This window comes from Sorex araneus, chromosome 8, assembly GCF_027595985.1.
Source record: "Sorex araneus isolate mSorAra2 chromosome 8, mSorAra2.pri, whole genome shotgun sequence".
NCBI lineage: Eukaryota > Metazoa > Chordata > Mammalia > Eulipotyphla > Soricidae > Sorex > Sorex araneus.
Window position 1 is genome coordinate 40,254,571 of NC_073309.1, and position 13,130 is coordinate 40,267,700.

The 13,130-nt window shown below is 55.7% G+C and overlaps 2 protein-coding genes across 3 annotated transcripts; both read left to right on the plus strand.

Moving 5' to 3' along the window:
* Window positions 1-231: 231 nt before the first annotated feature.
* GAPDHS (glyceraldehyde-3-phosphate dehydrogenase, spermatogenic) lies at window positions 232-10,487 on the plus strand. The gene is made up of 11 exons (XM_004600741.2): window positions 232-298; window positions 2,659-2,878; window positions 3,788-3,884; window positions 4,116-4,222; window positions 7,589-7,679; window positions 7,783-7,901; window positions 8,244-8,325; window positions 8,811-8,962; window positions 9,123-9,285; window positions 10,217-10,314; window positions 10,415-10,487. The coding sequence occupies exons 1-11, from the start codon at window positions 232-234 to the stop codon at window positions 10,485-10,487; spliced, it is 1,269 nt and encodes a 422-aa protein (XP_004600798.2).
* Window positions 10,488-10,864: 377 nt separating this feature from the next.
* Window positions 10,865-12,775, plus strand: TMEM147 (transmembrane protein 147). Of its 2 annotated transcripts, XM_004600739.2 has the most exons (7): window positions 10,865-11,086; window positions 11,157-11,226; window positions 11,776-11,835; window positions 11,920-12,056; window positions 12,205-12,289; window positions 12,371-12,492; window positions 12,582-12,775. In XM_004600739.2, the coding sequence occupies exons 1-7, from the start codon at window positions 11,010-11,012 to the stop codon at window positions 12,703-12,705; spliced, it is 675 nt and encodes a 224-aa protein (XP_004600796.1). In that variant the 5' UTR covers window positions 10,865-11,009; the 3' UTR covers window positions 12,706-12,775. The 2 variants fall into 2 exon arrangements, with proteins under 2 accessions (XP_004600796.1, XP_055001511.1); XM_055145536.1 differs by lacking the exons at window positions 10,865-11,086; window positions 11,157-11,226 and adding an exon at window positions 11,233-11,395.
* The last annotated feature ends 355 nt before the right edge of the window (window positions 12,776-13,130 follow it).

Genomic DNA, 13,130 nt, shown 5'->3' on the forward strand with positions numbered 1-13,130 from the left:
AAGCATCATGTAACAATTTCCACCACCACCCAGGCGGGAGAACCAACATTGTGACGTCACTTCAGACACTGACGCACTGTGACGTCCCCAGAGTCAATGATATCACAGCAAGGCGCTCTCTCTTTCTCTCTCCCTCTCTCTCCCTCTCTCTCTCTCTCTCTCTCTCTCTCACCGCAGCAGTTAGCTCTGCATCTCAGTTAACATCACAGGACGATGAAGACTTAGGAGACCATGCCGAAACGAGATGTCATACTCACCAATGTTACCGTCGTCCAGCTGTTCCGCCAGCCTTGCCGGGGTGAGGCAGCGATGGGGGAGAAAGGGAGGGCTGGGAGCGCCCCTCTTGCGGAAGCGGGAGCACACGTGCACCTTCTCGGATGCGGGGGAGGGCTCCCCTCTAGCCCTTCCTCCAGCCCCTCCGTCTGCCCATCCCGCGATGTCCTGAGTGGATTCTAGAGTTGGGGGCAGGGAGAGGGGGCAGGAAAGGCCCCACCTTGGGACTGGACTGAGAGCACGGTGAAAGGGTGGCGCCAGGGGCTCCCGGGCTGGAGCCTCGAGAAGACCGTGGTATGAAGGAGCCTTTCTGTCTGGGCAGACCTGATAATTGTTAATGCACCTCCACAAGCTTGGTTTCACATCAAATTGACCCTCGCTGGTCCCGCACCTCACTGTACTGCAGTATTGCACACAACGAGGACACTTGCCACCTACCAATCACCTCTCGGGTGTACACTCATGGTTACGATGTTTATCCCCCCCCCCCCCCCCTTTAAGCAAACCATTTCCCTAGGTCTCCCAATGTCAAATATTCCAGGATCCTGGACGCTGCGGGGAGGGCGGGGCCGTGGGCGGAGCCATGGACCCGAGTTGTGGGCGGGGCCTTTGGGCGTGGTGCTGTCTGTGGGTGGGGCCTTTGGGCTGTGGGCGGTGCTGGGAGGTGGGCGGGGCCTGGGCGGCCTCCCAGGAAGCGGAGTGCGGGGGCGGGGTGGTCATCCTGCAGACTCGGGTTGGGGCGCTGAAACTTAAACCCGTTGCCTGAGGTCACCTGAAGTCTGGGTTGCCCCTCACAGGATTTACAGAACCTGCCCCAGGGGATTCCATGAGCTGGTGCACGTGAAGCGCTCAACAGGCCCCCAGACCTTGGTGGCATCCAGGAAATGGGAGTGGCACTGTAATTGGGAGAGAGGGCACTCATGACCTTGTTTCACCTCCCAGCTGCTCTTGCTCCATCACGAGCTCCTTCCCGGTACAGCTTTATTCCAGCCCTTAGACCCCACTCCCATACACACACACACACACACACACACACACACACACACACACACACACACAATTTTTTTTGAAAGATTGGCCTAACCGGGCTCAGATCTCTGCTCCCAGCGTACACGGACAGATCGCCCAGTTTGGTGGTAACAGAAAGAAAACTCCCAGGAACAAGAACTACCCCATTAAGGTTCTATTGATAACCACAGGGTGGCTGCCATTCATAAATGTTAACACCTTTCTGAGCGTCTGTGGTTGCCAGCAATATCCACGGCCCCTTCAGGACACATGACCTGTGGCAGCCAAGAAAGGCTGGGGAGATGGAACCACTGGCACTTGCTCTTGGTGACAGAAATAAAAATAGAGTTTAACACGGGGTTTTCTTGCACACAAAATATCTAAGTCAGGATACAAAGGCAGGCAAGGCGTCCGGAGGATGGGTGGGGGAAGGCAAGTGACCCGGCAGGTAGAGTCTAGGAGGTGTCAGTAGCCCGATCACCCCAGCTCCCCCAAAGCTCCCTAACCCCTCTCCCCTTGGCATCAAAATCCAAGTTTATTTAGCTCTTCACCACCTGGTGCCAGTGATTTTGGCGCCAAAAGCAGCTCCCACGTCTTCCTGCCTCTTGCCAATGCCTGTCTCTCTCCGTTGTCACACTCTTAGAATTCAGCCAGTTTTCTCCCATTCGATTCTCTCCTGGTGAGCCTGTATTTCCGTCTCACCTGAGTCCTTCAGCCACTCAGATTTGATACCTGAAAACAGACCAGAGAAGTTCATCAACTTGGTTGAGACCACACAGCTAGCAGGTGGTCAAACCAGGGCTGACATCCAGTGCCCCACACCAAGCAATTACTAAAAATGCAGAGGCTCTCAGGAATGGGGCACTGGTACTGAGCTTAAAGAAGAGGTTCCCAGACTCTCCTAATTGGAATCCCTTGAAGAGCACCTTCAATTCCTCTTGTCTGTCGAATACTCCTAATAATATGATAGAAGGTCAGGCCTCAACCCTGACGATGACATCATACTAAACCTCGAGGGCAGGACTCGGGCTGCCAAGGTGTTAAATTCTGTTTGGGTGATTACGAGGTGCTGCTGATTGGAAGCAGTGGTCTTCAGCCTTTCCACAGCCAAGGAGGGGCACTGCCCGGAGCTCAGGTCTGTGGAGGGGCAGTGAGTAACCACTGTGGGAGATCCTTATATGCCTGTGAACTGAGCCCTGGACGTGCAGGTGGAGATGCTGGCTGGAGGCAGGGCCACGCCCTGCTTATTCTGCAGGCCAGGATGCTTTAGCAAACCCGGAGCTCAAGGTGGTTGGCCACTAGCAGCTCTTGCAGGTTGAGTGTTCAGTCTCAAGGATGGTACAGTTCTTTGCCACCCTGTTATTCCCCTCCCCACAGTAACCAGATCACCACCCCTGCCCCAACCACCCCCTCCGGAGCCCAAGATCGAGCCTCCGCCTTCCCCGGAGTCAGAGCCAGAGCCGGAGCCCTTCAAAGAGGATGAGCCGCCACCTCCTCCTCCTCCTCCTCCTCCTCCTCCTCCTCCTCCACCGCCCCCACCACCGCCTCCCCCTCCTCCACCACCTCCTTCCAAGAAACTCACTGTCGGCATCAATGGGTGAGTGGCCCCTGGTCTTAGGATGTTTCTGGTTGGGGCAGCGGGTGGGGTGGGAGGTGGAGGGTCTGCCCTCAGACCACTGCTAGTCTGGACGGGAAGATAAACCAAGGTTGAGGACCAGCAGTTAGGTGGTGCGTGCTGAAAACAACATGGGACCTGGGGGGTGTGATAAGACTGTAGAGGACCGTGTTAGCCAGGGGAGTCATGGAGGCTTCTGGGAAGGGAGGCCCTGAGCAGCCACTACAACACTGCATGGGAGGTGGCAGCTGAGTATGCTGAGGACAGGCAGGTGGTCAGTCCGTCTGGAGTGGAGCCAGCCGGAAGGAGAGGGAAGCTTTGGAGCCTGGTAGGTCATGGAAAGGGGCTTGGATTAGATTTTCCTGATGAACAGAAGGGCTGAAGCGTTAGCACAGCGGGTAGGGTGTTTGCCTTGCATGTGGCCAACCCGGGTTCAATTCCTCCGCCCCTCTTGGAGAGCCCAGCAAGTTATCGAGAATATCCCGCCCACATGGCAGAGCCTGGCAAGCTACCCATGGCATATTCCATATGCCAAAAAACAGTAACTAAGTCTCACAATGGAGACGTTACTGGTGCCTGCTCGAGCAAATCAATGAGCAATGGGATGACAGTGACAGTGATACAGGGATGAACAGAGATGGTCGAGGCCAGAGGACATCCTCTGACCTGCGTTCTTGAAGGTCCCTCCAGTTCTAAGGCTGAGGCTCGGGGCTGGGCAGCTGGGCTGGGGAAGCAGAAGCAGCTGTGGCGTGGTGGCAGGTAGTGTGGCCTTGCCTTCTCCCCCTTGAGTGATCTCCCCTCAGCTCCCCCCTCTTCTCTCTTGTCCTGTCCTTTGTCCAAGGCGGGGGAAGACTGTGAAAACAAACCTCATGTCCCCTTGTCCCCGCACAGATTTGGACGCATCGGCCGCCTGGTCCTTCGAGCTTGCATAGAGAAGGGTGTGAAGGTGGTGGCCGTGAATGACCCCTTCATTGACCCCGAATACATGGTGAGCGGCAGAGAAGGGGCAGGATCCACTGGGGCCAGTGAGGAGTTCAGGGGAGCTCTAGGAAAGGGTCCCATCAGGGATGTGGGGAGCGATAGCACAGCAGGGAGGGCATTTGCCTTACAAGTGGACAACCTGGGTTCAAACCCCACCTTCAAGGTGGGGATTGCACACAGGTGCTCGCTGCCCTGCACCTGCCCCCCTAGAATGCTCAGAAGCCTCTGTGTCCCTCAGGTGTACATGTTCAAGTACGACTCCACCCACCGCCGGTACAAGGGGAATGTGCAGTACAAGAACGGGTATCTGATGGTGGATGACATGGAGATCAGTGTCTTCCAGAGGTAAGGGCAGCTGAATGTGCCAGAGAGATGTGGAGCACAGGGTTCTGGCTGATCATCTGGGGTTCATCACTCCCAGGTAGGGTTCACTGCTGGGGGGGGGGCGTCCTCTGAGGATGGAGAAGCATGTGTGTGGAATGATGCACTCACAATGGCATGCTTTCTCACAGGCCGGACACTCAGTACGTCTAAACCCCAGTTTGATTCCCCTCCGATCCCCAAACCACCTCATCTCCCTTCCCAATAAATAGTTTTGCGGGGCTGGAGTGATAGCATAGTGGGTAGGGCATTTGCCTTGCATGCGGATGACCTGGGTTTAATCCCCAGCATCCCATATGGTTCCCTGAGCACCGCCAGGAGTAATTCCTGAGTGCAGAGCCAGAAGTAACCCCTGTGCAACACCGAGTGTGACCCAAAAAGCAAAAAAGAAAAATATTTTTTGCCATCAAACCAGCAACAGGCACTAGATTCCAGGCCAGCAGCCCCTTAAAAACATCAAGTGGATTTGGTGGTTCCCCTCCCTCAGTCTCCCGATGGCTTCCACCTGATGGCCACTCCCTCATCCCCTCAGCATTCTGCACACACACACACACACACACACACACACACACACACACACACACACACACACACCTTGGCCTTACTGGTTCTTGGGCCACACAAGGCCTCTGAGCTTGGGTCCTGAGTCAGCTCTGCCTACATGGGACCATGAAAATGTCTGACTGAGAGACACTCTTGCACTTGAACAAGTTCAGAATCTTGAAATCAAGCAGTAGCACCAGCTGTTTAATATACTCCATAGTCACCTCCACATATTTTTTTTGATGAGGGAAAATATGTTTATTAATGGGCTAGTATCCTGAGTAATGGCAGACTCATGACCCAAACAACCACCTAGGCTGCACAGTTATAAGAGTTGTATAGGAAAAGAGAACAGGGAATCACATTTTGAGGAACATATTTCCTGAAGCATATTTCCAATGTAAGAGCAAATGATGATTTATTATTAAGTTTTTGCTCTTTTATCTTTCAAGAAAACAGTGACATTTTTCAGATTTTTCAAATTATTTTTATTGAATCACTGTGAGATAGACCCTTACAAAGCTGTTCATGATTAGATTTCAGTCATTCAGTGTCCCAACACCTATCCCTCCACCAGTGTACATTTCTCACCACCAGTGTCCCCAGTTTCCCTCCCATCACCCCCATCCCCCATGCCCCAGCCTGCCTCTATAGCAGGCACTTTTCTTCTCTCTCTCTCTGTCTCTCTGTCCCTCTCTCCTTTTGTCTCCCCATATTCTTACTCCCCACCCTCCCAAAGTCACAAATGTATAAACAGAAATAGCAGTGGACATATTTATAAGGAACACAAGGAACACCTTGCCCACTGCCAACCATCCAGCACCTACCCCTACTTCCATGAGCTGGCTGACCTCCTGCAGCCCCAGACAAGACCTGGGGCCTTCCACACTCCTCAGAACAGCTCCCTGACCTCCCAGGCCCTGTGTGTGATGGGAAAGGGAAGTGGCAGGTAGGGACTGGGGACAGTGATCATTGGAGATGCTGCTTTTGACCCATAGTTTAAGAAGCCAAGTTCAGGCAAGAGATAGGAAGATAGGAAGGTGTTTTCCCTGCACACAGCGAACCTGGGTTCAGTCCCCAGTACCTCATATGGTTCCCCCTGCCAGGTGGGGCCCAAAACTAAACAGAAAAGTAAGACTCTAGAATAGTATTTCTCAACCAAGGACAACAGGACCCCTCTGAACCCACAGGATATTCCAAGGGCCTAATGATGAAAAGTTTTTTTAAAATGGGTTTAAAAATGTATAAATGGGGTGGGGGAGGGAAATTACAGAAAGAAGCAAGTATGGAAGGGGGTCCAAGGTCAGAATATCGCTGAGAAACACAGCTCCAGAAGACACAGCAGATGTGAATCACAGAAACACATACTGCACCTCTGTTCGACCTCTGAGGGAAAAGGCTAGAACACAGCCCGGCCATTTATCAGGGCTTGTTTGAAACCCCAACAAAAAACAGCAGTACTTAATGTTTTGGGGATATTTTTGTTTGGGGGTTTTTTGTTTGTTTTGATTTGGGGGCCACACCTGGCAGTCTCAGGGCTTACTCCTGGCTCTGCACTCGGGGATCATCCCTGACAGGCTTGGTGGAGCATGAAGGAATTCCAGGGATTGAACCCAGATTGGCCACATACAAGATCAATGCCTTGGGGCTGGAGCAATAGCACAGTGGGTAGGGCGTTTACCTTGCATGCGATCAACCTGGGTTCAATTCCCAGCATCCCATATGGTCCCCTGAGCACCGCCAGGGGTAATTCCTGAGTGCAGAGCCAGGAGTAGCCCCTGTGCATCACCAGGCGTGACCCAAAAAGAAAAAAAATCAATGCCTTGTTATTTAATATGTTCTTTGTTGTTGTTTTTGGCTTGGGGGGAGGGCATGAAGCACACCTGGCCATGCTCAGGACTTACTCCTGGCTTCCTGGCTTTGCACTCAGGGATCACTCCTGACAAGCTCAGGGGATCATATGGGAATAGAACCCGGGTTGGCCACGTGCAAGGCGAGCACCCTGCCCTCAATCCCTCAGTGCTATCACTCTGGCCCATGATGGTTTTTTTTTTTTCTTTTTGGGTCATACCCAGTGATGCACAGGGTTTACTCCTGGCTCTGCACTCAGGAATTATTCCTGGCGGTGCTCAGGGGACCATATGGGATGCTGGGAATCGAACCTGGCTCGGCCATGTGCAAATCAAATGCCCTACCCGCTGTGCTATCGCTGCAGCTCCCTGATGGTTTTCTAATACATGCTTTTGCTAAAAGTGCTAAGTGAAACGAAATCTCGATCAAGTGGGAAATAACCTCTCTTCTTTTCCAAATACAACCAACAGTCACAGATGCCAGGCTGGCCTCAGACCAGCTCTCCAAGGACCCCTTGGGGACTTTCCTGGCCCCAACCACTGGTGGGAGAGGGACAAGAGGGGCAGGAGGGCTGTGCCAGGGTGGCAGGGTTGGGGACCAGAAGCCTTGGGCAGGCCTCACCCTCCTTTGACTGCCTCCAGTCAAGGCAGCTGCTGTAGAAAAGCTCCCCCTGGCTTTACATCCAGGGATGGTCCCTAAGGACCGAGGCCCCAGTCATGAAGGCTGAGGCCTGTGCCAAGGTACTGCAAGGCCAAGGTGTTTGAGAAAGGCAGCCTGCGGGCAGGTTCCTGAAACGAGGCAAGAAGAGGAGGGTCGAACCCATCTGGGCAATGTTAGGGATTCAGAGCAGAGGGACAGGGTTATGGCCACAGACTATGAAGATGGGACTGTGGAGGCAGGGCCGACCGTGAAACAGACCTGCAACCCCATCCACAGCATGAAGCCCATCGACATCCCCTGGAAGTCTGTGGGAAGCCCCTACGTGGTGGAGTCCACGGGCGTGTACCTAAGCTTAAAAGACGCTTCGGTGAGTGTGTGTGTTGGGGGGGAGGGTAGGGGGAGTGCCGTGACTGGTGGGGGTGGGTCCGGGGCACCTGCAGCACGCCCTGACATCTGTGCCACCTCCCTAGGAACACCTCAATGGAGGTGCCCAGAGGGTGGTCATCAGCGCTCCCTCCCCAGATGCACCCACATTTGTCATGGGGGTGAATGAACAGGAGTATGACCCAGAATCCATGAGAATTGTCAGGTAAGGGGCCATGGGGAAGGGGGTGGTGCCCAGAGAACTCACAGCCTGTTTGTGGGGGGTCAGCTTCAAGGACCCCTCCACAACCCACCCTGGGCTTCTCCCCCATGGAGCGTGTGCCCCCTCCACAAACTAGCCTTTAGAAATACTTGACTTCTAGAGCCCCCAATGGGAAGACTTCCCCCAGAAACACCTCTGGCACCTCTTTGACTTAGAAGGTATCCCCCCGCCCAGATCTTGATTTTCCACCAAACCAGGCCTGGTTGCATACCCCGAGAGAGAGAAGGGTGGCAGGGCGCTGGGTGACTCGCCTCACGCTACCCTTGCATTCCTGGGCTGTTTCAGCAACGCCTCCTGTACCACCAACTGCCTGGCTCCCCTCAGCAAGGTCATCCACGAGAGATTTGGGATCGTGGAAGGCCTGATGGTAAGTTGTGGGAAGGCTGATGGTGAGCTGGGGCAAGAGTGGGATGAGCAGAACCCCACTTTCTCCCTGGAATGTGTGCAGTGTGTGGCATTACCAGAGATGAGTTTCAGGAGGGGAGGCCTGCCGGGTAACGTCTTTTATTTTTTCTTTTTGGGTCACACCCAGCAATGCTCAGGGGTTGCTCCTGGCTCTGCACTCAGGAATGACTCCTGGCAGTGCTTGGGGGACCATATGGGATGCTGGGAATTGAACCTGGGTCAGCCATGTGCAAAGCAAATGGTCTACCCTCTGTGCTATCACTCCAGCCCCCCTGATAACATCTTTTAAGACATTGTTTGACTCAAGCAAGGCTGGCCCCTGGCCTGTACCTGCTGGCCAAGTAGCCCGTGATGGCTGCCCTACAAGCTTCCATACCTGGGTCACCCCCTCCCAAGACTTAGGAAAAAAAGCACAGGAAAGCCTCACTCAGCCCTCTTCTTCCCAAGACGACAATTCATTCCTACACCGCTACGCAGAAGACTGTGGACGGGCCATCGAAAAAGGCCTGGCGCGATGGCCGGGGTGCCCACCAGAACATCATACCTGCCTCCACAGGGGCTGCCAAAGCTGTGGGCAAAGTCATCCCTGAACTCAAAGGGTACGAGCAAGGAGGCTGCAAGCTGGGTGGGGGGCATGCCACAGGAGGACCGGACTGGCCCCTTGTCCTTTTCAGGGTGTCTACGGAGGGGAGCGCAGAGGGAGGGTCACATGGACCAAGTCCCTGGTTCTGACTCTCAGCCTCATATATGGTCCTCTAGAAAGCTGACAGGAATGGCATTCCGGGTGCCAACTCCAGATGTGTCCGTTGTGGACCTGACCTGCCGCCTGGCCCATCCTGCCTCATTGTCCACCATCAAGGACGCCATACGCTCAGCAGCCAATGGGTCCTTGAAAGGCATCCTGGACTATACAGAGGATGAGGTAGGTGCTGAGGAGTGGGTGCCAGGGAGGGAGCAAGACTTCTGTTAACCAAGCCATGGCAGGCAATGGGCCAAATAGGAGCGTAGAGTTTCTGTACTGTCCTGCCATCTGGAAGCTGTCCCCCAGGGTGGGAGGCCTTTCTCCTCCCCCAGGTCTCTACAGATCCACCTCCCTCCTCCGTAAGATGGGGGTTTGGGGAGGGGGGTGTCATTTTTTGTTTTTGAGGCCCCTTTCCTCACTCACACCTTTACCTCGAAGCTACCTATGACCCTGCCAGTCGCTGTACTCCAGGACAGTGAGACTTGGAAGCTCTTCTCACTCCCAGAGCACCGGCTGCCTTCCAGGTCTGGCACACAGCAGCTGTGCAGCCGTGTTTAGTGGCCAAAGGCTGGTGCCTGCTCCATAACACTCACTCGGCCAAGCATGCGAGATGGCAGTCATCCTTCTCTTGCCCCCCTAAGTATCCTTATGGCTGGCCCTCGCACAGCTACCAGGCTCTCTGGCTTCAGTGAAATCGCCTTCACTTCTGAAAACCCTCCCATGGCCTTCATTCCCACCAAGACACACCCTAGGGGCCTCTGTCTGCTGTCCCTTGTACCTTAGACCCTGTGTGAGTGCCTGAGTTGACCAGATCCTCCTAGATCTTCCATCCCCAGATTTAGCACACCCCTCTCCCAGGGACCCTCTATGCCAATCTATTCCCAGGGCCCACAATAGTCCCAGGAATTAGGGGCTATCTGTGCACCTTTAGGGTGTCTGTGATCTGTGTCCTTGGGCAAGTCCCCCAGAACCCAGCTGCCATCGGCTTTTCCAAACCTTGTCCCCTCAGCATGGGCTAACGGACAGTCAACTGTTTCTAAAAATCAGAGCCCAAGCTTCTGGGGTCCTCCTGGCTCTGACCCTATATTGAGCTCTGCCATTCTGATCCCAGGTAGTGTCCACGGACTTCCTCAGCGATACCCACTCTTCCATCTTCGATGCGAAGGCTAGCATGGCCCTCAACGACAATTTCGTAAAGCTCATTTCCTGGTAAAGGGGAAAGGGGAGCGAGAGGGACGGAGAATGCACAGGGACACTGAGGGTGGTGGCCGGGGAATTTCTAATCGCTCCCTCTCCTACGCTCCTCCAGGTACGATAATGAATATGGTTACAGTCACCGGGTGGTGGACCTCATCAAGTACATGTTCAGAAAAGACAAGTGAAACCCGTCTTTCGCTTTCCCATGTTCCCAGGCGGTATGTCCCGTTGTTTCTCAGACAGCCCGCCTTGGGTTAGAATAAGGTTCCAACTGTGAGGGTCCTGCGCCGCTAGCCAACGGTGAAATAAAAACCCGGAGTACCACTCCTGCGCCCCCGTCTCTCTGCGCCGGCCACAACGGGGTCCGATCCAGGTTCACAGCCCACTTGACTTTAAAGCATAGCCCGTACCTGCAAGCACCAGGGCGGAGACTCGAAGCCGCGCCCCTCGGCTGCACCTGGGGCCCAGGACCACGTGGGTCAGTGGGCGGGGCCTCGGGCGGCTGGGGAGACCTGCCCCGCCCCCGGCTCCGCCCCGGCTTTTAGTACGTCATCTCTCGGCGCCGGGAGTCCGGCTCCCAGAAGGCCGCGCGCGTCGCGGCGGAGGCAGGTGGGCTCCAGGCCCGGGCAGGGGCTCCGAGGCCCGGCGGACGCAGAGACACCGCGCTCCGAAACGCCGCCGCGCCGGTGGCCCGCGAGGCCGGCGCCATGACGCTGTTCCACTTCGGGAACTGCTTCGCCCTGGCCTACTTTCCCTACTTCATCACCTACAAGTGCAGCGGCCTGTGAGTGCGGGGCGGCCGCGGGGCGGGGAAGGGGGGCCCGGGCCATCGCCTCACCGCCCCGCTCCTGCAGGTCCGAGTACAACGCCTTCTGGAAATGCGTCCAGGCCGGGGTCACCTACCTCTTCGTGCAGCTGTGCAAGGTGAGGGCCGCCCGGACGCCATGCGACTGGCCCCCGCGCTCGCCAGACCCAGGGCTCCGGCCCCGCCCGGATCCCCCCTGGGCCGCCCTGCCCTCGGGACTCGGCGTAGGGACGCTCCCGAAGGCCCAGAGAAGACGGCTTTGGAAGGAGTGCCACCTCAGGAGGAGAGGTCTTGAAGCCACTTTTGCATAGCTCTTTTAGTGAGATTGAGGACACGTAACTCTAGTTAGGAGGGGTTTGGGTGCAGTTCAGGAGTTCCCGAGAGCCAGCACGGGAGCTGCGGCCACAGCCTAGACCTGATCCCCGACTCCCCGCGATCGCCACAGCCCACGCCCCCCGCGGGTACTAGGCTCCCGCCCTCTTATCTCCCCAAGTTATTGGGAGACAGGGTCCCACCCGCTCTAACTCCCCAAGCCCCTATCTGGTGCTCCCCACCCCCAAGGGGCCCCGGAACGCCAAGGTCTTTTCCTTAAGTAGGTGCTTACTCCCACAAAACCCACGTGGTTGATCCCTGACCTTGAGCTGACCTCTCTGCTGTCTGTCTTGCAGATGCTGTTCCTGGCCACTTTCTTTCCCACCTGGGAAGGCGGCATCTATGACTTTATTGGGGTGAGTGTGTCAGGCAGGGAAAGTGAATGACTGGAGTGGGGCTCCCAGCACCAGGGCTGACTCAGGTTTCAATCTGACCCACAGGAGTTTATGAAGGCCAGTGTGGACGTGGCAGACCTAATAGGCCTCAACCTTGTCATGTCCCGGAATGCCGGCAAGGGGGAATACAAGATCATGGTTGCTGCCCTGGGCTGGGCCACTGCTGAGCTCATTATGTCCCGGTGTGTGCAGCCACCTGGAGCCCAGATTCCTGAGCCAGGACCCCTGGATTCCGGAGGGGTGCTGGAGGGCAGGGGCACAATATCAGGGATCTGGGGCGTGGGGGGGTGGGGAAGGGAGGCTGAAAGTTCCTCCCTTTGTCTTCCTCAGCTGCATCCCCCTCTGGGTTGGCGCCCGAGGCATTGAGTTTGACTGGAAGTATATCCAAATGAGCATTGACTCCAACATCAGTCTGGTACGCGTTCCCAGCATGCCTTTTGCCCCTGTCTGCCCCCCCCCCCCCCGGACTTGGCCATGACATCTTGCTTCCCTCCAGGTTCATTACATCGTGGCATCAGCCCAGGTCTGGATGATTACCCGCTACGACCTGTACCACACTTTCCGGCCAGCTGTCGTCCTCCTCATGTTCCTCAGTGTCTACAAGGCCTTTGTCATGGAGTGAGCTGGGTGGGGTTTGTGGCGGGAGGGGTGTGGGTCGGAGCTGCTTAGCTGTTGGCCTCCCTCACTGTGGTATTCCTGCCCCACAGGACTTTCGTCCACCTCTTTTCCCTGGGCAGCTGGACGGCTCTTCTGGCCCGAGCAGTGGTGACAGGGCTGCTGGCCCTTAGCACTCTGGCCCTGTATGTCGCCGTCGTGAATGTGCACTCCTAGACGTGACCTCCCAGGTAGCCACGTCTCCCCATCTCCAGGTTTCTGTGAAGTAAACAGTATTTGGAAAGTTGTTTCTGCCTCACTTTCTCTGTCGGCTCTTATTCTGGCTCTGGAGCCTGGTAGACATACGGGCCAGCTAGCCGTGCCTGTTTCTTGTTTCCCCCTGGGGCCTACCGAGAGCTTGTGCTGCCCTTATAGTAGTGACTCTGGGAACGGAACACTGGGATCCAGCGGAGGGTTCTTGGGGCTTCTGTTCAGAGGCTCAAGCTCACCCTCATCCTTATAAACCCTTCCTGACTGGTCACCTTGTTCTCCAATTTTCCCTTTGTGTGGCAGCCAAAGGGACCCATCTAGAATCCCCTGCTTTGTCACCCACCCCTCCCATCTCGACAACCCAGCAGTGGCTGAAGTCATTACTGGCACTG

Coding starts and splice junctions, on each gene's coding strand:
- GAPDHS (XM_004600741.2), top strand. CDS start 232: ATGCCGAAACGAGATGTCATACTCACCAATGTTACCGTCGTCCAGCTG. Junction 7,680..7,782: donor TAAGCTTAAAAGACGCTTCG/GTGAGTGTGTGT, acceptor CCACCTCCCTAG/GAACACCTCAATGGAGGTGC. Junction 8,326..8,810: donor GGATCGTGGAAGGCCTGATG/GTAAGTTGTGGG, acceptor CTTCTTCCCAAG/ACGACAATTCATTCCTACAC.
- TMEM147 (XM_004600739.2), top strand. CDS start 11,010: ATGACGCTGTTCCACTTCGGGAACTGCTTCGCCCTGGCCTACTTTCCC. Junction 11,087..11,156: donor ACCTACAAGTGCAGCGGCCT/GTGAGTGCGGGG, acceptor CCGCTCCTGCAG/GTCCGAGTACAACGCCTTCT. Junction 12,057..12,204: donor GCTGAGCTCATTATGTCCCG/GTGTGTGCAGCC, acceptor TGTCTTCCTCAG/CTGCATCCCCCTCTGGGTTG.